General features: G+C 43.4%; 1 protein-coding gene across 2 annotated transcripts in view; it reads right to left on the reverse strand.

The window, feature by feature from the left end:
• THSD4 (thrombospondin type 1 domain containing 4) overlaps positions 1–23569 on the reverse strand; it is a 449507-nt gene that overhangs the window by 220751 nt on the left and 205187 nt on the right. For both annotated transcript variants that reach the window (XR_014150837.1, XM_081838819.1), the window contains exon 6: positions 11570–11706. Coding sequence is in view for 1 of the 2 variants with exons in the window: in XM_081838819.1 (XP_081694945.1) it covers positions 11570–11706 (137 nt within the window). In the remaining variant the exon portion in view is untranslated. The remainder of the gene's footprint in view (positions 1–11569; positions 11707–23569) is intronic.

Here is a 23569-nt window from a genome sequence, read left to right on the forward strand (position 1 = left end):
TCTGGATCAAGTGGGTAGCCTATTCTGGCACCAGCAGTCTTTAATTTTTCCCTGTTTACTCTCCAACTCATGCAGAGTGGTGAGGATGTAACTTGTTTGTTTAAATATTTATAATCCACAGTTTCATAAAGTTTCATAAAGTATATCAAGGCAGCTAACCAAATGTAACAACACCAGTCCATAAATATCCATAAAACATAATTTTAAAAATCAATAAATTTTGGGTGTGGTCAAAGATGGCTGGGATGTCTTCACTATGGGGGAGTGGTGAACCCTGGAGAAGAGAAGGATAAGGGCAGACATGATAGCAGTCTTCAAACAGAAGACATCAACTTTAAAGTGGAGATTTCTGCTATTGCTCTTTTTCTATTTGCAGAATACTGCAGTATATTGTAGTGACTATATAATGAGCATTCAAAGGTGATTATTCAAATGAGCATTCAAAAGTGATTATCAAAGTGGAAGACAGAAGTGCCTGGGGTGCTCTGGTCCAGGGGGTCACGAAGAGTCGGACACGACTAAACGACTAAACAACAACAACAACTATATGTAAAATTCAGTTAATTTGGTCTACAGATGATAAGCATCAAATACAGTATGTGGTCCTTAAGACAACTACAGCAGAGAAAAAGCACAAGACACATGAAAACAAATTGAGCCTTTTAAAATAAAAGTATAACAATATCCATTATCAGATATATTCACTCCTTCATGCCACAGGCACCAAAATGTCTTAGACTGAACAAGTTTCCAGAGTGTGTTTTTTTAAACTGCTATCCAAAATAACCACCAGGAACCAGCCAGATCTGATTGTTCCTTCTGGAGTTTTACACACAATGTATATTTCATTCTTTAGAGTGGAGCACCACTGTGTGGCCTTTGTGAAATGAAAATGAATTCTGTATAACTTGAAGGCATGCCCACATTTCCATTCTCTACTGCACAGGTTCCCCATCCTTTGCCACACTCTCCGTCCTTCTGGGAATGGGGGGGGGGGCGTAGTTATGCTTGTAGGTGTCCTGGGACCCATCCTTCAACTTTAAATTTTTTAAGTTGAAAGTTTTACAGTGAATTGAGGGAAATAAGAAAAGAAACAAAAGGAGAAGAAACAAAAGAAAACAGGATAACAACACGAGCACCAAGGAGGAGTTAAGAGACAGGGGGAAATGGGCTAACCGAAAAACCATTATATGGGCAAATGCACACTCCCAGGCAAATCACCATGTAATTGGTTCTGAAACCTTACCACATTACTGCTGGTGAGTGAAAAGTCAGATTTTAGCCATGCAAAAACTGGCATCACATCCAGTCAGTGTAAGCATCATATGCTTCATCCGGGGGGGGGGGGTGAGGGAGGAAGTGAAAAACGAGGCAGTGGGTGTCCTTTTGGGGCCCCTTCCACAAATGCTTTCACCACTCCAAGTTAAGGAAGGAGAGGGCAATGTGTTTGGGAGTTGGAAAGGAGTTATGGGCTGACAACATCTTTCTGAGCCCTCAAATTGCCTTAGGAATTATTTTCCCAGTTTTCCTGTCTTCCTATCAGCTTCTCTGTGTGAACCAGCTGCAGTCTCCCAGGTAACATAGACGCTGTTAGGCAGTTGAATGTGCATGCGTACTCCATCCATTTCCTTCCCTCCCACTCACCCCTTCCGCGTGGCCCTGGGCACTGGCAGTCCCTGCTACGCCACTGGTTTAACTATACACTGTGAGAAGAAGGCCTACCTTTTGCTTTTCCTGCAACTTCATTCACCTTCATTTGATGACCCCACTGGGTTCCACCATCTCCCCAAGGAACTCCGTCTGGCATCAACCTTGCCACCTTTTAGGTGCCAGGCAAAGATGTTTCTGTTCCCCCAGGGTTTGGGATCTTAAGGTGGAAGTGACCTTTGACCAGTTTTGCTCTTTAAGGGTGGTGCGGCATGGAATCTCCCATGTTATTATTGGATAAACACTATGTTTTATAGTTCTATCTATTTTATGATATGTTTATATTTTAGAAAGTTACTTTGCATTGTACGTATTTTTGTAAGTTGCTTTGAGATTGATTTAATTGATGAACAGATTTAGAAAAATAATAATAGCAGCAGTATTTCCAGGGGGAAGAATATTCTCTATCCACATTTTCAGAGGTCATTACAATGTATTCCTTTCTTTATCGAGTGCAATGGAATAACAGATTGTCCACCAGGTGGCACCAAAGGTCAATTTAGCTCACTGTAATCTGTGGCCTGGGACAATTGGGGAAGAAGGAATTGGCAACAGCAACCAGAACCAGAATCTTACTTTTGATGATACGTGCAGCACACAACCTTGTTATTACCAACACACTCTTTTGACAGAAAAATAAATTTAAAACTTCATGGAGGCATCCTCGGTCCAACCACTGGCACCTCTTAGACTATGTAATTGTCTGTGCTAAAGATTGCCGTGATGTGCTCCTTACCAGAGCTATGACAAGCGCCGCCACTGCTGGACAGATCACCGGCTAATACGTTCCACGATGGCTATCAAGATTATACCTCAACACAGGCTTCAAGGAAGGAAGCCAAGGCACAAAAACCAAGGCTTCAAGGACCAAAAACCAAGGCGCAAAATGAGCACTCAAGCCCTTCAAGATCCCATTAAACGGGACTGCTTCCAAACGACTCTTAAGGACCATCTGTTTCAGAATTCCCTGGTAACATCTAGGAACACTGGACCAAGCTAAAAATATCCATTATTGCAGCCTGTGAACAAATTATTGGATACCAAACCAAGAAACACCAGGACTGGTTTGAAGAGAATGACAGTGAGATTGAACGCATGATTGACAAGGAAAGGAAGACCTTTCAGATCTGGCAAAGAGGTAGAAACTGTGCCACTAAGAAAAAAACCTATGCCAACGCTAAGGCTGAGGTTCAAAGAAGAACCAGAGAACTAAAAAATACCTGGTGGATAAAAAAAGCTCAAGAGATCTAGCACTTAGCCGACACTCAAGATGCACAGAGTTTCTTTAAAGCCACAAAGACCATCTATGAGCCAATAAATCATGACATATGCCTCCTACGCTCAGCAGACGGTACCACACTTCTAAAAGATAAAAAAGCTATTGCACTGCACTGGAAAGAACATTACCAACATTTCCTTAACCGCAACTCCCCTGTAGCTGCTAAGGTCCTCTCTCAAATTCCACAAAACCAAGTTAGAGATCAGCTTGCCGTATCTCCAAATCTGGGAGAACTGTGTACAGCTACTAACCAAATTAAAAACAACAAAGCCAGCGGACCTGATGGGATACCTGCAGAAATCTTCAAAGTGGGTGGAATCGAAAAAATCCCGGAGAGAGAATAGATCCCAGCAGACTTTAGAGATGCCAAAATCATCAATCTCTTTAAAAAAAGGTGACAGAACTGATTGCGGAAACTATCAAGGCATCTCTCTATTAGCTGCGGCCGGCAAAATTCTTGCAAGGATCTTAGCAAACCGTCTCGTAACAATATCCGAGGTGACCCTTCCTGAATCCCAAAATGGTTTTTGACCTTCTAGGGGACAGCAGACATGATTTTCACTGCTTGACAGCTTCAAGAAAAATGCAGAGAGCAAAACCAACCCCTGTATATGGCATTTATTGACCTGACTAAGGCTTTCGACACCGTAAATCGTAATGCCCTGTGGACTGTCCTTCTGAAAATTGGCTGCCCAGATAAATTTGTAAACATAATTCGGCTCCTCCATGATAATATGACAGCAACAATCACAGATAACAATGGCTCTCAAATTGAACCATTCGCAGTGGGATCAGGTGCTAAACAGGGCTGTGTTATTACCCCACCTCTATTCATTACTTTCATTGCCATGATCCTACACTTTGTCGAAGGGAAACTCCCCACCGGAGTAGAAATCATATATCGAACAGATGGAAAGCTCTTCAATCTGCGCAGGCTGAAAGCAAAGAGTAAGGTTACCGTAACTTCCGTCATAGAGCTTCAGTATGCTGATGACAATGTAGTGTGTGCACGCTCAGAGGATGACCTCCAAACCATCCTAAATATCTTTGCAGAAGCTTACGAAAAACTTGACCTATCACTCAACATCCAAAAAACCAAAGTTGGCTGCACCAACAAGTACAAAATAACCCCTCTGCAGTGCCACAAATCCAACTCAATGGTGTAACGCTGGAAAATGTTAATCACTTCTCCTACCTAGGCCATTATCTTTCCACAAGGGTCAACATTGATGCTGAAATCCAGCATCACCTGAGCTCTGTGAGTGCGGCTTTCTCCCAATTGAAGTGCAGAGTGTTTGAGGACTGGAACATTCGCAGGGAAACCAAAATGCTTGTTTCCAAAGCTACCAACCTTACTGTATGCTTGTGAAACATGGACCACTTATCGATGCCATCTCCAACTCCTCAAAAGATTCCATCAACGGTGTCTCTGAAAATTTGTACACATCACTTGGGAAGACAGGCAAACCAATACCAGCGTACTGGAAGAAGCAAAGATCACCAGTGTTGAAGCAATGATTCTTCAACATCAACTTCGTTGGACTGGTCATGTTGTGCGGATGCCTGATGATCATCTTCCAAAGCAACTACTCTATTCTGAACTTAAAAATGGAAAGCGTAATGCTGGTGGTCAACAAAAGAGGTTTAACGACTTTCTCAAGGCAAATCTTTAAAAATGTAGTACAAACACCAACAATTGGGAAACACTTGCCTGCGAGCGCTCCAATTGGAGAACAGCCTTTACCAAAAGTGTCATGGGCTTTGAAGGCGCTCAAGCTCAGGGCGCAAGGAAGAAACATGCTAGGAGGAAGGCATGCTTGGCAAAGCCACACCGTGATCAACTCCCATCCGGAAACCAATGTCCCCACTGTGGAAGGACGTGTGAATCCAGAATTGGCCTCCTGAGTCACTTACGGACTCGTTGTTAAAACCGTGTTTATGGAAGACAATCTTACTCAGCTACGAGGGATCGCCAAAGAAGAAGACTTTTCTGTAAAATGAATAAAGCCAAGAAAGGTTCACATCCTTCTTTAAAAACATACTGAGCTGGATACAAGAAGATACTTGCACAAACAACATTTTTGATAGTGCAAGGAGAACCAGTGACTTACAATTATGCCCCCTCTATATGCAGACCCCCCTGCCCTGATCTTACCACACCATTTATTCCCAATGATAACTCAGAGGAGAACAGGAGGCTGCAAGAGGGAGGGCAGAGCAAGGGAGTAAAATGCTGCTCACTCTTATTAGGATCCAGCCCGTGACCTATAGGACTGGCCACAGGCCGTCAGGCACCTTCCACAAAGGGGCTTGTCAATATTAACTGACTGCCCCTTTCTCCTCAGCAGTTAAAAGGTTGGGATGTGAACATTTTGGCTCCAATCCTACATACATTTAGGGTGACATCCTACATTGTGTATGGCACAGGGATAGCACGCAAAAGTGCAGGTTCTATTATCACATATTCAGTATGATGCCATATTACTCTGTACAGCCAGGCTCCCCATCGCCACGTGCCTTTGGGTTAGACTGTGGAAGGAGAGAGAGGTGAGGAAATGAAGACTGTGATACAAAAAACCAAAGGATGGAGTACCCTATGCAGTTTGAGGGTGAGCTTGACACTTTTGACAACACCCCCATATTCTCAACAAGACAGGTGCCACCATGGAACCCAGTGCAAGTCTGGCTGAGACCACAAGATGTCAGATTAACACTAGATGTCACTATACCCTAATTTTACAACTACTACTATTTGCACACACTGTATCTTTTTGGGTCACTTTGCATGATATAGCAGTAAAGACACCCTGCTGCAGAATTCACACATATTGCAGCAGGTGGGGAAGCTTTATATTAATACATAATACTTGAGATCGTTCCCCTTCAAAATACTGACAGTAGATGGCCTGATCCTCTCCCCAGCTGCTCTTTGTACACATTTTAAAGGAGCAAGCTGAATTGCAACGCATTTGTCCTTTTCCGCCTGAGTGTCAGCATCTCTTGCTTTCCTGGATGAACATGAGAACATAAGGATGTAAAAAGAGCCCACTGGATCCAGCCCATCTAGTCCAGCATCCTGGTCTCCCGGTGGCCAGCCAGGTGCCTACGGGAAACCAGTGAGCAGGATTCAAGCCCAAGAGCATTTTGTGGTTTCCAGCAAGTGGTATTCAGAAGCATCACTGCTTCTAACTGTGAAGGCAGAGAAGAGCCAATAAGGTTAGCAGCCCTCAATAGCCCTCTCCTGCATGAATTTGTCTACTATTTTAAAGTCATCCAAGGAAGTGGCCATCACTGCTTCCTGTGGGAACGAGTTCTCTAGTTCTACTATGTGCTGAATGAATCTCACTGCTTGGTCTTTATACTCTCCAGGTTCCATCATTATGTCATGTAGTCAATGTTAGCACCCTGTGCCATTCCATCCTGGGGCCCAAGGAAACACTTGGGACAGCCCAGGGCTGGCCAACCTATGAGACAAGGTGAGGCAACCATCTCAGGCAGCAGGGTCCATCTGGCGCTCCTCAGCAGCCACCCCCCGCCCAAATGCCTCCTCCACAGCAGTCTCTTGGCAGATAGGAGCCAAAGCTGGTCTCCTCCTACCCTTGTTCCCGATGTGAATCTTTATCCCCTTGTTCCTGGTGTGGATCTTCACTCACCCCTTCCTCCCTTGGTTTGCCTCAGGTGCAACAATTTATTGGGCCAGCCCTTGCACATGGCTTAGCAGCAGAGATATCTTGACAGCTGCGTCTTGCAGCTTTCAACCCCGTTCTGAAGCTGCTTCCTGCACAGCCGAACAGCTTTTGTTCCAACAGAGAAACTTTAATCTCTCTGCTGAAAATGTCCAGGCCCTCAGGGGTGGCAGCTCTTGCTCAGTCACACCTGCACGGTGCCTCCGACAGGTAAACCGAAAGCTGGTCTACTTACTACCCATTCTGCCACTACCCTATAAAAAGAAGCATTTGCTTAGCTCATTCCTTTTTAAATTATTTTGCATTTCCACAGTGTATTTGGCACCCTCACAAATGCTATTTTGATAAGGACAGGGTAGAATCCAAACCAATGGATTCAAATGGCAAGAAAGAAGATTCCAGCTAAAGTTTAGGAAGAATCTTCTGGTGATGAGAGGGGAATGGACTCCCTTGGAAGGTGGTGGACTCTTCTTCCTTGGAGGTTTTTAAGCAGAGGTTGGATAGTCATCTGCCAGGGATGCTTTAGTTGTGATTACTGCATTTCAGGGGGTTGGGCTAGATGACCCTCGGGATCCCTGCCCATAAACATTAGGGGAAATTGTGCATGAAAATTCATATATTTGGTGAAAATAACACCTAACAGTACATATTTTTGTGAAAGTAACCTATAAGAATGCATTGTACTCCTAACATGAATGTTAGGAGAAACATTCTGAGCAGTAACTGGGAGACCAAGAGGTTGGCACATTCGCCCTTTCCTACGCACAAGGTTCAAGGCTGTTGCCTGAATCATCCACCTCCCTTCTGTTAGCATTAAGAGGCTTTGCTAACAGGTTTGGAATGGGAAAGAAAGTCTCAATGATTATGTCAAGAAAGGAATGGCATTGCCAGCTGTAAAAGAAGAACAAAAAGAGGCTTGTCATGGCACCATCCCACTATCCAACTGAGCTTTCTAAAAGGATTATGGTGCAGGACATTGTACAAGGCATGAGACACAATTATCCATGAGCCACAGTGAAAGCACAATAAAAAAGGAGATCCTGCAGAACTCGATAGGAAGGGCTGGCTGCTGTAAGTGGCACTGGACAACTCTAAATACACATGGCTCCTTTGATAGCCTAATTGTGCAATGGACATTCTCACCTTACCTCTTTGAATTGCTGAAAGCAGGGGGAGGGGTTGAATAATTCATCATCACCACCCTGTTTGCAAGTGAAGATACAAGAAAAAGGAGATGGACTATCACTATGTTAAAAAAAAAAAACGGTATAGAGAAGAAGAATTTTAGCAGAAAGAGTAACCCAAGACACAGTTCCCACAGAGGTAGAACTAGGCTTTATTTCACCCGGCTCAAAGACCCAGTTTGGCACACACACACCCCGTGCATTTGTGTGCACACACACACAGGCTGGGAGCCTCAGTGGCGCCCCTCTGGAGGCTTCTTCCAGGGCAAAATACCAGGCTAGCCCTCACCCCCTATAGCTACCGTTCTAGTTCCCATTCCTTCTGTTTTTGCAGCAATTCAAGCTAAGTGAGATTATGATGCTGGGTGCAAATGTTTCCACCATTGTGCTTATTTCCTTCCTACTTTTAGAAAGACATCATTTCATATACAGTGGTGCCTCGCAAGACGAAAAGAATCCGTTCCGCGAGTCTCTTTGTCTAGCGGTTTTTTCGTCTTGTGAAGCAAGCCCACTGACGGATTAGCGGATTAGCACTATTAGCGGCTTTTAGCGGCTTATCGGCTTAGCGGATAAGCAGATAAGCGGCTTAGCGGCTTAGAAAAAGGGGGGGAAAGGGGAAAAACCCCACAGGGACTCACAAGACATTTTCGTCTTGCGAAGCAAGCCCATAGGAAATTCATTTTGCGAAACGCCTCCAAAACGGAAAACCCTTTCGTCTAGCGGGTTTTCCATCTTGCGAGGCGTTCGTCTTGTGGGGCACCACTGTAATCCTTTTAATTGGAGTGACCAGGGATTGAATCCGGGACCTTCTGGAGTCAATGCAGGTGTTCTCCTACCAAGACCCATCACAAAGCAGTAATGTGCATTAAAACGTCAATGAAAGATTAAAGCGTATTATGCATCAGTGCATCACTTGATATTGTAATGCTTTGTAAATAAAAAAAAAAGGGATCCTAGATGTGAAAGCACTAAGCAAAAGAAACAGCTAAAACAAGAAAGAGGGTGCTTCTTTCTCTTTTTTTTTTTTTTTTAACTGGCTCTCTCTCTCTCTGGTGAATCTGAGGCTGGAGGAGGAATTCAATACAAACCTACCAATCCACTTTCTGAAACAATATGTGAACTGAAGCACAGCCACACTTCTCCTGTATTTTACAATAAGGTTCTCCTGCTAAGGAAAGTGTAACCAACAACTGATTGATTGTTTTGGCAGGCATAAAATGCAAGAACATATCAGCTGGCAAATAACAGCCACTACGCGTCATCTGTGAAATGCTGTTGGATACAAAATATAGTCAAATATTAAATACCATGCTGTCAGATCCATTGCATTCCAGCTATCAAATCCTGGCAAATAATATCAAATATTGACATCAGGATTTCTCAAAATGTCAAGTAACTGGAGAATATCCAGCGAAATATTCAAAGGATTACTGACATCAGCGTTCAAAGGAGAGTGCAGGGAGGCAAATTAATTTAGTTGCTATGAAGTTCTAAACACTCTGGAATACAGATTAGTTACATTCCAATTTTGCTTCTGAGGTTTATTGAACATTAGGTCATTTGAATGGAAGTACAAGTTCGGCTAATCAACTAGCAGTAATCTGTACATTCTTACATGACAACTCCTTTAATTTTTAATCTCATCGCTCTCCTGTTTTGATCAGAACCTGCCTAAAAGAGATTCCCACTGTCATGCGCAGAGAGAGAGCATTAGCTGATGAACAAGAAGAACACAGGAAGCTGCCAGATACCAGGTCAGAAAACTGTTCCATACAGTCTAGCATTGTCCGCTCTGACGGGCAACAGCTCTCCAGGATCTCAGGCAGGGAAAGAGGCTTCCCCTCACTGCTCCTAGATCCTGTTTCAAATGAAGATGCTGCCAGGGCCTCCTGCAGGGGCTGCACCGCTGAGCCATGGTCCCTCCTGGTCATTCATTCCTTCAAAGCATTTGTTGCGCTCCTTTTACTCAGCAGGGCTCAAGGTAGCTCAGGACAATGACATTAAAACAATATAATGACAAGTAAGTAGCAGGAAGAAAAAGTGTCTTAAGACCAATGTCATAAAGACAGCTTCCAGCAGGTGAAAAGCAAGTCATCCAAACTACTTATGGCACATAAGTCAGGCAAAACCTGACTTTCTGCAGGCAAATAGCATGAATAATATTAAGCTGCCACAAGATACATAAATATTGTTCTAGCTATTATAGTATGGTGGTACTAAGAATGTTGTTGATGGAGAGATGTGGCTGAGGGGGGCAGGGGGTGGGATCTCCATGGATGAGGTTCCTGTAAGAGAGAGATGTCTGAAGCAGCTCTTCCCGTCCTCCTTGGTCTCCCAGTGGAGTCCTATGCATCATGGATGACGACCCTGTGACCTTCAAGACTCCAACCCCCATCAGCCATAGGCAGCACAGCCATGGCCAGAGAGGATGGGAGTTGTAGTCCAGCCATATCTGTAGGGCCATAAGTTTGTCTTCCCCACTATTTGTTCATTCATTCATTTCAGATGTTATAAACTGATTTAAGATTCGTGGTCAAAAACAGAATATAAAGCATAATACAAATAAATAAATAAATAAAAATAGAATGTTGACTTTTGTTTTAATGAGTTTCAGCTTATAGTTGATTTTAATTATTTTTTGAAAGTTTTACATAGTTATCCATATTGTTATGGATAATTTCACCGTTTTATTCTTTTGAGGGCTTCTGTTAGCTTTTTTAACAATCAAGGGGCATATAATTTTTATTAAATAATTTAAATTAAAACAAAAAATAAAATAAAATAATTCAGGACGGCTTGGGGAAAAGGAAACCTTTCAACAAATGTCAAGAACATAACCATACTGGGACTTGTAAGAGAGGAGATTTCCAAGAAGCTGTCTCACAATGTGGCAAGCACATGCCTGAGAGCGCCTGGCTGCAGGGGCACCTGCGGCACCATCCCGAGATCTTCATCCATTGATCTCAATGGCCGGTGTGGATGCTGGAGGGGAGGCAGGTTTTTCACACATTTGCATTACAATCCTATGAATGTCCACTCTGAAGGATGCTCCATGGACTTCAATGGTGCTTACTCTCAGATTATTAAGTGTGAGATGACTGCCATACTGCCATCCTCTGCATTTGTGTCCCCATCTCCCTTCTCCAAAAAAACCACCCAGAGAGTGGCAAAGCAGTTGAGCTTCAGGCACTCAGGATCAGAAGAGCCTTTGGCTTTAGATCAAGAGATCGCATGGTGAATAATCTGACCTTAAAAACACACCTGCCATCCACAATAAGGTTACCAGATTTTTTCCCCCAATGAATCCGGGGACACTTTTCAACTTCCTACTAAATAGATGGATTTTGTCAGGGGACTGATATGTAAATCCATGGACTGTCCCTGGGAAATGGGGACGTCTGGTAACCTTAATCTACAAGAAAATGCAACACTTCCAACTATGCTACAAACAAAGCCCATGAAAATGCGCAAGGTTGTCTGAATATGGACAAACATGGAGAGAGAGGCGAAAGATAAAGAGGAAAGGTTGTCTTTGTCTCTGTGACAAGTCCCCTGGCATGGCAAACAATATATTTTAAAACAAAACATTCATCCTCCCCATGCACATACTTTGCTGGTGGGCTTTTTAGTTTAGTTTTGCTTTTGAGAAATCAGCACATAGAAATGGCGCATAAAGACAAAAGAAACCCTCTCCAGGTGGGCATCCTCCCTACCTTGCACTGCCCAGACACGCAGACGGAGGTTGCATTTTGGTCACACGGCGTCCCGTCAATGACCTTCTCCGCTTGTCTCACGTAGAACCGATAACCTACTGCTCGACAATTAAGTTCGCATTTCTGACTGCCCTTAACTGAAAGAAAGAGAGAGCGAGAAGGCCATGAGTATGGATAGGGCTGGGCTATACCACCACAGCACAAACAGAAAGCTTGAGTGGAAAGAAGATAATGGCGGGCTGGAGCTCCCCAACCCAGCCTTCACTACTTCTGCCTCGGGTGCGCTTGGGGACACCGTTGGCCCTGGGCTCTATAGGCAAGAAGGCCGCAGTGGCCCCTCTCCCCGCATGGGCTTCCCGCCTAGGGATGGAGGAGAAAATTCATGGGGTCACATTTTAATGCAGGCTCACCAGATTTTCACTTCCCAAACAATACAGCCTTGTGATGCTTCAGAGCATGTTGGGCTCCATCAACTGCCCTCAGCCCAAGCCAGCAAGGCCAATTGTCAGGGGTGATGGGGGCCATCATAGAGCAATGTCTGGATGGCCAGAGATTTCCCACTCATGCAGCGCATGAAGCATTACAAAGCTCTTCTTTGAAACTCACCCTTCTTTGAATTTTGCAATACAGTTATCAAGCCAAAGAATTGAAAATATCCTGGAAGAAGTGGCAGGAGAGAGTGAGAAGGGCAGGCAAAGCCCACGTCCACCATCACTGGACCACCCACTACCAACTGCCCAGAGGGAAGGATTCCAAGGGAAAGGGAAGCAGTCAAAGTTGGCCCAGACCTCTGCTCTTGCTCTAGCTGGGCTCATGATGTTTTGTTTCCTTGTGTTTTCACATATTCTTTAATGCACATGTGTATTTTGCAAGTTTGAGGGTGCCAGTCAAAAGGCAGGATAGAATCATAAAATCATAGAATCATAGAGTTGGAAGAGACCACAAGGGCCATCGAGTCCAACCCCCTGCCAAGCAGGATAGGAAGAGCTTTTGACATGGATATTAGCTGCAGAGAGGATTTCAATGACCCTGCAATGGAAAAGCTTGTAAAATGTGTATCTGATTGTATGGTATAAGACAGGGCTGTCCAACTTCCAAGAGACTGTGATCTACAACCACCACACACAAAAAACTGGCAGTGATCTACCCACTCGATTGACCAGAGTTGTTGAGGCTTTAGGGAAGCCAAAGTTGTTGCGGAGGATCCAGCGACTGACCACAATTGACCAGGGGCATCCCGGAATCGACTGGTAAATCATGATCGACAGCCCTGGTATAGGACTTACAGACTTTAGCTATGATGGCAGGACACACACACACACACTGCATGTTTCAAGGGTGATGATAGGATCCAGAACATGTTTATTGTTGGGATACTGCCAGGGAGACGGAGGCATCAGGCAGGCCTCCAAGTCGCCTCCAGACGATCACCGGTCTCCCGTAGAACAGCATCAGGCAATTAGCGACACGAGCCTCAGAGACATTTCAAGACTCGTGCACACCCTTTTCAACAGTCTCCACAACGGAAGATTCAGACAGGAGAGCATATTTACAGCTTTATTCAACGTAGATCAGAACAAAGGAAAAACATGACAAAGGAAAAACATGTTTTCCATATAAACAGCCAGAAACAAAAGCTATATACAAAACAGAAGTTCCCAGCGAGAACAGTGCTGGAAGTAAACAGGCATGTGACACACAACAATCATGCCTGACTCTTTTAAGGTGGAACGGAACTATATCCTAACATCCTCCCCCTTTCCGTGCCACCTGTAGTACCTGTGGTTCAACCCAATTGCAACCTCTGTACGTAAACCTTAAGTTGTTCTCTGTTAACAACCTTAGACAACAGATCAGCAGGAATTTCATTTCCTGGCATGTAGGACACTTGAATGAATCCTTTCTGAATACATTCTCTTGCACGATGTAACTTAATCTGCAAGTATTTGGTTCTTTGCTTGCGACTCTCTGAGTTCAGCAAAGCCAAACAGGATCTATTGTCTTGATACACCTGTATAGGACATTTCACAGAAACTCTGATGTCCTGAAACAGTTGCATCAACCATTCACAATCCATGAGTGAAAATGACAGAGCACTGAGTTCTGCTTCACAGGAACTTAGGCTTACTGTCGTTTGCTTTTTGCACAGCCAGTGAAACAGACAGTGGTTGTACATGTAGCATACTCCAGAAGTGCTTGTACCATCCGTGGTGTCACTTCCAAAACTAGCATCTGCAAAGATTTCTAGACCTCCAGTCTTCTGACTGGTGAACCTCAGCCTTGACAGATTAGAGAACTGGGCCAAAACAAACAAGATGAATTTTAACAGGGACAAATGTAAAGTATTGCACTTGGGCAAAAAAAAATGAGAGGCACAAATACAAGATGGGTGACACCTAGCTTGAGAGCAGTACATGTGAAAAGGATCTAGGAGTCTTTAGCAGCTCGTAAATCAATGATGCCTGCTTGCTCTTCTCTGCCAGGCTAATTAGTTAGCTCGGACTTCAAAGTCTCTGCCGTGGCATCAGAAAAGCCTCCTTTTTCCACATACCTCTTGCAGTCTTCAGCAGTCTTATTCTCCTGTAAGTGCCATGGGCCCGAAACCTGTTGTTCGGATACTGCCAGGGAGACGGAGGCATCAGGCAGGCCTCCAAGTTGCCTCCAGACTCATAGAATCATAGAATCATAGAGTTGGAAGAGACCACAAGGGCTATCGAGTCCAACCCCCTGCCAAGCAGGAAACACCATCAGAGCACTCCTGACATATGGCTGTCAAGCCTCTGCTTAAAGACCTCCAAAGAAGGAGACTCCACCACACTCCTTGGCAGCAAATTCCACTGTCAAACAGCTCTTACTGTCAGGAAGTTCTTCCTAATGTTTAGGTGGAATCTTCTTTCTTGTAGTTTGGATCCATTGCTCCGTGTCCGCTTCTCTGGAGCAGCAGAAAACAACCTTTCTCCCTCCTCTATGTGACATCCTTTTATATATTTGAACATGGCTATCATATCACCCCTTAACCTCCTCTTCTCCAGGCTAAACATGCCCAGCTCCCTTAGCCGTTCCTCATAAGGCATCGTTTCCAGGCCTTTGACCATTTTGGTTGCCCTCCTCTGGACACGTTCCAGTTTGTCCGTGTCCTTCTTGAACTGTGGTGCCCAGAACTGGACACAGTACTCCAGGTGAGGTCTGACCAGAGCAGAATACAGTGGCACTATTACTTCCCTTGATCTAGATGCTATACTCCTATTGATGCAGCCCAGAATTGCATTGGCTTTTTTAGCTGCTGTTGGCTCAAGTTTGTGGTCAACCAAGACTCCTAGATCCTTTTCACATGTACTGCTCTCAAGCCAGGTGTCACCCATCTTGTATTTGTGCCTCTCATTTATTTATTTTTGCCCAAGTGCAATACTTTACATTTCTCCCTGTTAAAATTCATCTTGTTTGTTTTGGCCCAGTTCTCTAATCTGTCAAGGTCGTTTTGAAGTGTGATCCTGTCCTCTGGGGTGTTAGCCTCCCCTCCCAGAACAGCATCAGGCAATTAGCGACACGAGCCTCAGAGACATTTCAAGACTCGTGCACACCCTTTTCAGCAGTCTCCACAATGGAAGATTCAGACAGGAGAGCATATTTACAGCTTTATTCAACATAGATCAGAACAAAGGAAAAACATGACAAGGGAAAAACATGTTTTCCATATCCAGGAAAACAGCCAGAAACAAAAGCTATATACAAAACAGAAGTTCCCAGCGAGAACAGTGCTGGAAGTAAACAGGCATGTGACACACAACAATCTTGCCTGACTCTTTTAAGGTGGAACGGAACTATATTCTAACATCTATGTCATCTGCTGGGACATTATTACCTATGCTTCAGACTTTAGATGCTCAACGTTCACCACCCATGCCAGCCTGGGAAATATTGATGCCTTTATTCATATTGGTGTGTCACCATGTTTTCCTCTTATTTATTTGTTTGCTTTGTATATGCTTTGATGTAACACCCTGCTACCCCACTTTAGGGCTGCTAATAATGTTGATAAAGGTACCCCACAAAAAGCAGTGTTTAATCTAATCAACCAACCATGCTTATTTCTGTGCAATGAAATACTATGCCTACTAATTTCTGCAGATAACAGTGCTATTCAAAATGCACTGGAACAGGCCAAGTCTTCCCTCTTCCCTCCCCCCACCAGAGAATTGGCATCTCCAGGTACAGATGCATCCCATCCTCCTTTGCTCCTGGCCACCCAGTGACTTTGTATCAGGATCTGGCAACACTTAAGAGATAAATGCTCACTCAGGTGCTTCTCCACCTGTACTGTTTGAGGTGGGCAAGCACAGGACAGGGGCAGATTATCCTGATGTACATACAAGCAGCTGCAAAGTCTGAACTGGGGGGGGGGGTTCCAGTCCCCTTTCTCCCACTCCCCATCTCCTGCAACACACTTGAAAAGAAAAAGTAGTAGATTCATGTTTTCCCAGGATCACTTCCTGCAGCACCAGTAATCCCTCTCGGCATTTGATGGGGCCATTACTGATTGCTAGCTCAGGAGATCACAGAACTAACAGGGAAAACAGAGAAATCTGGTCCTCCTCAGAGCTTGCTCAGAAGCAGCTGGGTTACATTTTGTACAAATCCCCTTCACAGTTCTGTATGGTGGCCAAAGTCTTAACGATGCGAGAAAATAAATGGGAGGTGAGTAGGAGAGGTGATGCAATTATTATTAAATTGCAACTTTAAAAAAGTGTTTCCACATCACCACCAGAAAATATCTGCAGCCTGTTCTTTTTCACATAATGTTGCTATTAACAGTTTTGGTGAGTTTTAACAGGAGACTGATCAAAGTATTGCAATGCAATTTGGAACAAATAGCAAAGCAGTATTTTGTGCACATGAATACACTTTTTCCCATGCTTTTCAATGTGTTCATTAGCAAAAGACACATTTTACATGCATCTTTTATGTAAAATACATATTTTCTATGTCCATTTTGATGGAAGTTTGGGTGCAATTCAGCTTGCTGAGTGGGGTTGCATGGGTTAAGACAGAAGGAGTGGGGGTTCTCTGACTGTCCCTATAAATTTACCTTTGTGCTGACTACCTGTTCAATGTTTAGAGTAATAAATCCTAGGATGCATGCTGTTTACCACTTCCTACTCCTCAGACACTTTCTCTGGACCCCGAGGTGAGAGGACATGTTAAGTCTATCTTCTGAAAGCAAAGGAACAAGTATGGCCTCTTTGTTCCTCCAACTAGATAGTTAGCTAGGACTATGGAAACTTTCATATCAGGTATCTACTTCATTTATTATTTATTATTTTTACACCAAGTGTCAAACTGAATACTTTTCAACTAAAGGTGTGGTCCAAGCAAGGATTTAGTTCACTAAAGTTAACTTCTGCTGCAGCACGGAAACTCTATATACTAATACTTTTTGTGGACCAAAAATGCATTTGAAAATCTGGAAAAGTGCACAATCGAACTGAATGGCTTCGATTCAATGTGCAAGCAAGTCTGGGGTGTGTTGAATTGGGTTGGTCCCCAGTGAACCACCAAGGTAAACCACAAAATCTGGAACACAGGCTTCCATAAGGATTAAGTAATTCACTTATTGCTCCATCTGCACAAGCCTCCATGAAGAAAGAAAGAAAGAAAGAAAGAAAGAAAGAAAGAAAGAAAGAAAAGCTTTAAATTTCATTTTTCTAACAACTGAATCCTCCTTGAAAGGGCCGACTTAGCATTTGCAATGTGCGGAAATCAGTTCACTATTTACTGTATTTTGTGACACTCCTGCTGATCTGGTACAGGAGCTTTTCTGAATTAGTGGAATCATTGAGAAAGTTGCAGGAAAGGCACTTCCAGGAAAGTTAATGGAGTTTTGAATCAAAATGGCTTAAATTTGATTAAAAGCAGCATTAAAATAATTTTCTTCTTAGGATTTCACAAAAGAATTGTAAGGGGGAGGTCATGGAAAAACAGTTACAAAGCTTCAGCTTTCATTGTTATTATTTGTAAATATGGGAGAAAAAAGTTCAGGTGATATTAACAAAAATATGTCTTCCACCCTGACTTGAACATATATAGGCAGTCCCTATATCCAAACAGATATCTAAACAAGACTGATGATTGTCACTGTGTTTAAAGGGCTTAAAGTGCTTAAATGGTGCACTTTTGTTGTCCATCTGCCCCATAATGCACACAAATATGAGCTGCTGTGGTTCATTTCTGAGCCGAGGAACAAATAACAAGCGGCTTCTTGAAATCCCCTCTTCCAATGTCATTAATAAAAATGGAGGCTCTGGCAGATGTCTCCTCCGAGGCCCTTCAGCTGACAGAGCACAGGGGAGAGACCAGCTGCAGTGAATGAGGGGAGAACTCTAGGTATGCCTCAGTTCACAGGGAGAAGGGCAAGCTGAAAAGCCTCTCTCGAAAATGAGAATAAGCCACTGAGCAAAGCCAGCCTTGGTGGACTGCCAGTGCTTGCTCAGTTCTAAGCACAGCAAAAACCGGTTGCCGGCCCAAGCTGCAAAGCACTGATAGCCGTGTTATCAAGCCTGCTTGCGCCCTGATCCAATTGTCAACTTGCAAAATAATTTGTTTTGCTTGGATTACAAACATTATTATTTTTTGCCTTTTCTTAGCCAAGCAGCTTGTAACATAGTAGCTATTGTGGGTAATTAGAAACTTCCTTCTCCTTTGGCTCAGGGCTTTCTTTGCTTCCTGCTGGGCTGGAAATGAAAGCCTTATGGCGGCAGGGCTAAACAAGGAGGGGGAGCTGGGATGGATGCCCTCCCACCCCCCACCCACAGAAACACTTTGTCCTGAAAGGGACAGCTCTTCAGCGAAAGCGCCAGACTAGCTCAGCAGGGGCCTTGTCAAAACAGCACTGATGTCATTTCCATGGAGTCATAGCTGTTGAGGACCCAACCTTCTCCCTTGAGCCCCGCCTCCCTTTCCCCAGCCACCTTCCTCTCTTGACCATTTTTATGGACTGTAACCTCCTTCAAGCAGGGACCCATTCTCTCAATCCTTATAAAGTGCCATGGACATGGATGACACAATCTAAACAAAAAATAAAAACAAACAACAGAAAAAAGGATAAAACATATTTCTTTATTTTTAATTAAATTTGTATACCACCATCCATTGATCTCAGTGCAGTTTACAATAAAAATGTGAGATAAAAACAAATAAAACATAACGAAAACAAGAACAAAAAACCCCACAAACCAATATCCCCTCCACCCCCTCACACAAAGACATTTCAAAGGGTACAGGATGTTAATCAGCCAAAGGCCTGGGAGAAGAGGAACGTTTTTTGCCTGGCACCTAAAAACATACAATGAAGGTGCCAGCCAAACCTCCCTGGGGGGAGCATTCCACAAGCGGGGAGACACTGCAGAAAAGGTCTGCTCTCATGTTGCCCCCTCCAGACAATATAATAGTTAAAAGGTAATTGAACTAGAACAGGATTAAAATTATGTCAAAACTAATCTGTTAAAATGCAGAAACGTCACAGCACTATTAAAAACACTTTTGTTAAAAAAACATCCAGTTCCCAAAGACCTCTTGGAATAGAACAGTCTTCACCTGCTGGCAGATGGACAGCAAGGAGGGAGCCAGTCGAGTCTCTCTAGGGAGGGCGTTCCAGAGTCTGGGAGCAACCACCAAGAAAGCCCTTTCCCACATCCCAACTTTCTCCCAATAAATGTGTTTTGTATTTCTCAAGCATTTTCTCCTCATCTGATGCATTTTTGTACATTATTCTCACTAGTATATTCATTTTGATGCACATTTCCCACTAATATATACATTTTTGTAAACATTGCTGGGAGAACATCATCACAAAATTTGGATGTGTGAATTTGAAAAATCTGAAGAAGTGTGCATGCACACGAAAGCTCATACCAATAACAAACTTAGTTGGTCTCTAAGGAAGGATTTTTTTTTTTGTTTCAACTACGGCAGACCAACATGGCTACCTACCTGAATTTTGAAGGATGGCCATGTTGTTTTAGAAAGCACAAATTTGATCAATTCTTCTTTTAATGTGAACTGAATTGAATTTCTCCCCCTTCCCAACCCAGAGCAACCTTCTATGAGATCCCTAAGGCATAAGTGGGGGAATCCAGCAATGTGCAAACTCAGGAGCAGAATCAAACACAATCCCCACCTGGATCAGGACAGGACAGATGGGGTGATTTGCTCTCCATGCCATCCCTAGTATATAAATGCTGTAATGATCTCAGGCAGGCAAGCAACCCCCGATTAAGAAGTAATAACTCTCTGGCAGTTTTATGTATGTTTATTTACCGGAAAAAAAACCACCCCAAAAAACAGAAAAACACACATCCAGAGCATGGCTTCTCACCTGCTCGCATTGACAATAGTTGGTGAGTCTGAAGCTTCACTCCTCCCACAGCAGGAAGGACACCAAATTCCCATCGTTCCCCTCTTGCCCTTTCGTTGTCCTTTGATCTAGAACGGCCACCGAACTTCCGGGTTAGCGCGAACGGCTAATGGCGGATTCCCTCCGAGCTCCGGAGGGAATCGGCTCTACTGAGGACGGGTCTTGCCGTGCTGGCGACACGGGGACCCTCAGAAACCGCAGGCGCGGAAGCCTGCGGACTTGGTGACTCGGTGGGCACCTTAAGCGCCCTCCCCGACCCATGAAGAGCCTTTTTAAAGGCTGCGGAGAGGGTACGGAGAGTGGCGTGGTGCTGAGAGTAGACCGCTACCTCAGTGGAGTGAAGCCGCAAGCCATGGCCGGAGAGCGCTGACTTTCTTCCCAAAATTTGGACTGGATAACAAAGGACCCGTGAGTAGTGGAATTTGGACTTTAAAAATTTTATCTTGTGAATTCGGCACGATCGGGGGATGTGTTAAAGGGAAGTCCGCACCCCCTCTACTTATAGACGATTTAAAGCAAGGAACGGAGAATTAAGGCAGAATGAATACTGTTTTGATGATTTAAAAGTTTTTCACAAATTTGATAGAAGAAGATTTTGCGCTGGAGAGAAAGGGAATTTTTGAACTTTGTGTGTAATCCCCCCCAAAAACCCGGGAGTGTCCTATTTGGGTGCCGGAGGAAGAAGTGAAAGGAGTTTGACAGCTGTCAAAGAAGCTGTCAAACGGGCGGACAAAGTAAAGAATTTGGTTATTTAACAACTCTTGGAACTAAAGCTGATACATTTGGACTGAGGTGATTGGAAACAAAGTATTGATAATAACAAAGTAACAGATTATTGGAAAAGGACTACTAAATAACTGAAAGCCCCCTAGGGGGAATTAGTGACATTACAATGGCTGCAGAGGAAAAACATTGTAATTTGGTTGAATGCTAAGAAGGATGCTAGATTATAAAAAACTGGCCACCACTAAATTAGATTTGAAATTTGATGATAAGTGAGACTAAAGAAAATATAAAATTTTTTGGAAGAAGTGCTAGATTATATTTGAATGAGTGGACATGAGATTGTAAACAAGTTGATAATTTGTTTGGAAAAAACTTTTAACGATGTAAATGGGAGCGGGAGACGTGAGGGAGTCCAAAGAAGTGATGAAATTATGTCTGTGATAGAAGTAAGACTGTTTATTATTTGTGCATTTATATTTAAAAACTTTAATAAATATTTATAAAAAAAAAAAATACAATGGCTGCAGAGGGAAAATTACTGGCGGAGATAGAAAAAATGTTCTTTCTCGTGGGAATCCTGCAGGAGCAGAGTATGGCTTTGAGTAAAGTTTTTATGACCTTGAATTCTGAAACAAACAACTCTGCTGAATGCACAAAGGAGACGCATGATAAAAACTCTGCAGCTGAACAGGAAGAGATGCCTTTGGAATTGACAGAGAAGAAAGAAGGAGTTCAGACACTACAAGTGGAAAATACCAACCAGGAATCTGCATTGTTAGAGTATGAGCAAGAAGACCTTTGGATTACAAACCTGCGAAAGATGAGAAAGAAGAAGAGAGAAGTCCCTGGAGTACTTGGAATATTAAAACTAAAAAGAATGAAGCAACATGATTGGGACTTTCCTCTTGAGTATGGAAAACTAGGCGGTCTTTCGCAGCAAACACTCTTTAACATTCTGGATGAAAGAAAATATGATGTGACTCTGACTGAACTCCTTCGGGGTCTTAGGACCAACAAAGAGGACTACCAACATAGTTGGCAGAGAGGGACTGACAGAGAATTAGACGCCTCGGACGTGAGAAATCCGGGCTAAAAACTATTTTTTGTTTGGTTTTTTTCTGGACATTTGTCTGGGAAGGGACAGAAACCGGGGCAGGGGGGGGAGAGAATAGAACTATAAAATGTTATGTTTTGTTTTATTTTATTTGGTCAATGTGACCTATAATTAATATAATAAAGGGAAAATTTGTGGAGGGGAAGTTAGATCGACCTTAAAAAAAAAAGAAATCAATGATTATAAGAGAATTGGATAAGTTGAATATAGATAAACAAAAAGAATTTAATTTTTAAAAACAATATGAATATCTTTAAGAGGTTAGGTAAGAACTTGCTGAATTAATTTTGGAACTGGGATGTAAGAGGAGGGGGTGGGGGGAAGTCAATGAAAGTGGGTAAAGAAAATTAGGGTATGCAATTGTATTTGTGTGTTTGTGTGTTCTTGTCTTTGTGTGTGTGTTTGTTGTTATAAAATGAAAAACCCAATAAAATTTATTTAAAAAAAAAAATGATCTAGAACGGCCACCCTCCTCACTTTCACTTAACTCAGTCTCAGTCCGCTGCTTATCTGCTGCCTCCTAAGTCTCCCGCTTCTTGAGAGCTAACAGGGAAGGGGAGGTCAAACCGCTCCTTCTTGGCTCTGTTAGTCAGCTCTCATCTACAGAGTCTCTCTCTCTCTCTCTCTCTCTCTCTCTCTCTCTCTCTCTCTCTCCCTCTCTCACTTAGCTCAATTTCTGAGTCTAACTCTTCCCTGCGCTCTGGTGAGCTTCATTCCTGACAAATGCCTTTAAAAGATAAATAACCTCAATCAATTTTATATAAATGTGGCAGTTCACCAGCTGTGAGCAGCCACACAATCCTGACTCATACCACCTCCGGAATCTTAATTAAGCAGATAGAGAGATAATTTTTTTCCATATTTCTTTAAAGATTGTTTTTGCCACACATTAAGCACAACAGTCTGCTCCCAGGACCTCATTTTTGACCTGAGAGATTCTTCAGCCATTTTCTACAGTGGAGGAGAGAAACAGGAATCCAGACAAAACACATGGCAGTGTTCCAACCATCCTCTCCGAAAGTTGCCTTAGTTAGTTAATTATGTACAGTTACTGCTCTTTCTTTGTTTTAATATGTGTGTGTGTGTGTGTGTGTGTGTGAGAGAGAGAGAGAGAGAGAGAGAGAGAGAGAGAGAGAGAGAACAGAACAGAACTCTCTCCCATGCAATGGGGTTATGGTGTGGTGGAAATCACCAATGAGAAAGAAAAACATAGTTCTTTGTGGTAGAGCAGGAGACCGAGAAAGATGACTGCATCAAGGAAGGCTCACAACCAACCATTACAGGGTTCCAGCCAGCCATGCCCTTTCCCACTACTCTCCATTGTACCACTTCACCCCATGTTTTCTACCCCTCCTTCAACCGTCAGCCAGCATTCCATGCCTACTGAGCATGCTCCGTCCCCAATGGCCTCTTTGGGCCTTCCCTGCCCTTAGGGTTCTTTCCCCGAAACTATTCCCCCAAGCCAGCTGATTCCCGCCCCCCATCTTGTGTTTGGTTCTTGGTAAAGATGAGGAAGAGAGAGTTTATAAGTAGGTGCCAAAAAGTCAGGAGGCCTGATAGTGGGGGGCTCTGAAGGACAGACAAGGAGAGCTGTGAGAAAGTACACAGAATGACTTCTCTCCCAGTCTTGTCTAGACTCTTAGAGCTGGAAGGGACCCCAAGGGTCATCTAGTCCAATCCTCTGCCTAGTTCTGGGCACCACATTTTAAGACAGAGATTATTATTAATTATTACAATTATTACTATTATT

The sequence above is a fragment of the Podarcis erhardii genome, assembly GCF_964252035.2.
Source record: "Podarcis erhardii genome assembly, chromosome: 14".
Taxonomy (NCBI): Eukaryota; Metazoa; Chordata; class Lepidosauria; order Squamata; family Lacertidae; genus Podarcis; species Podarcis erhardii.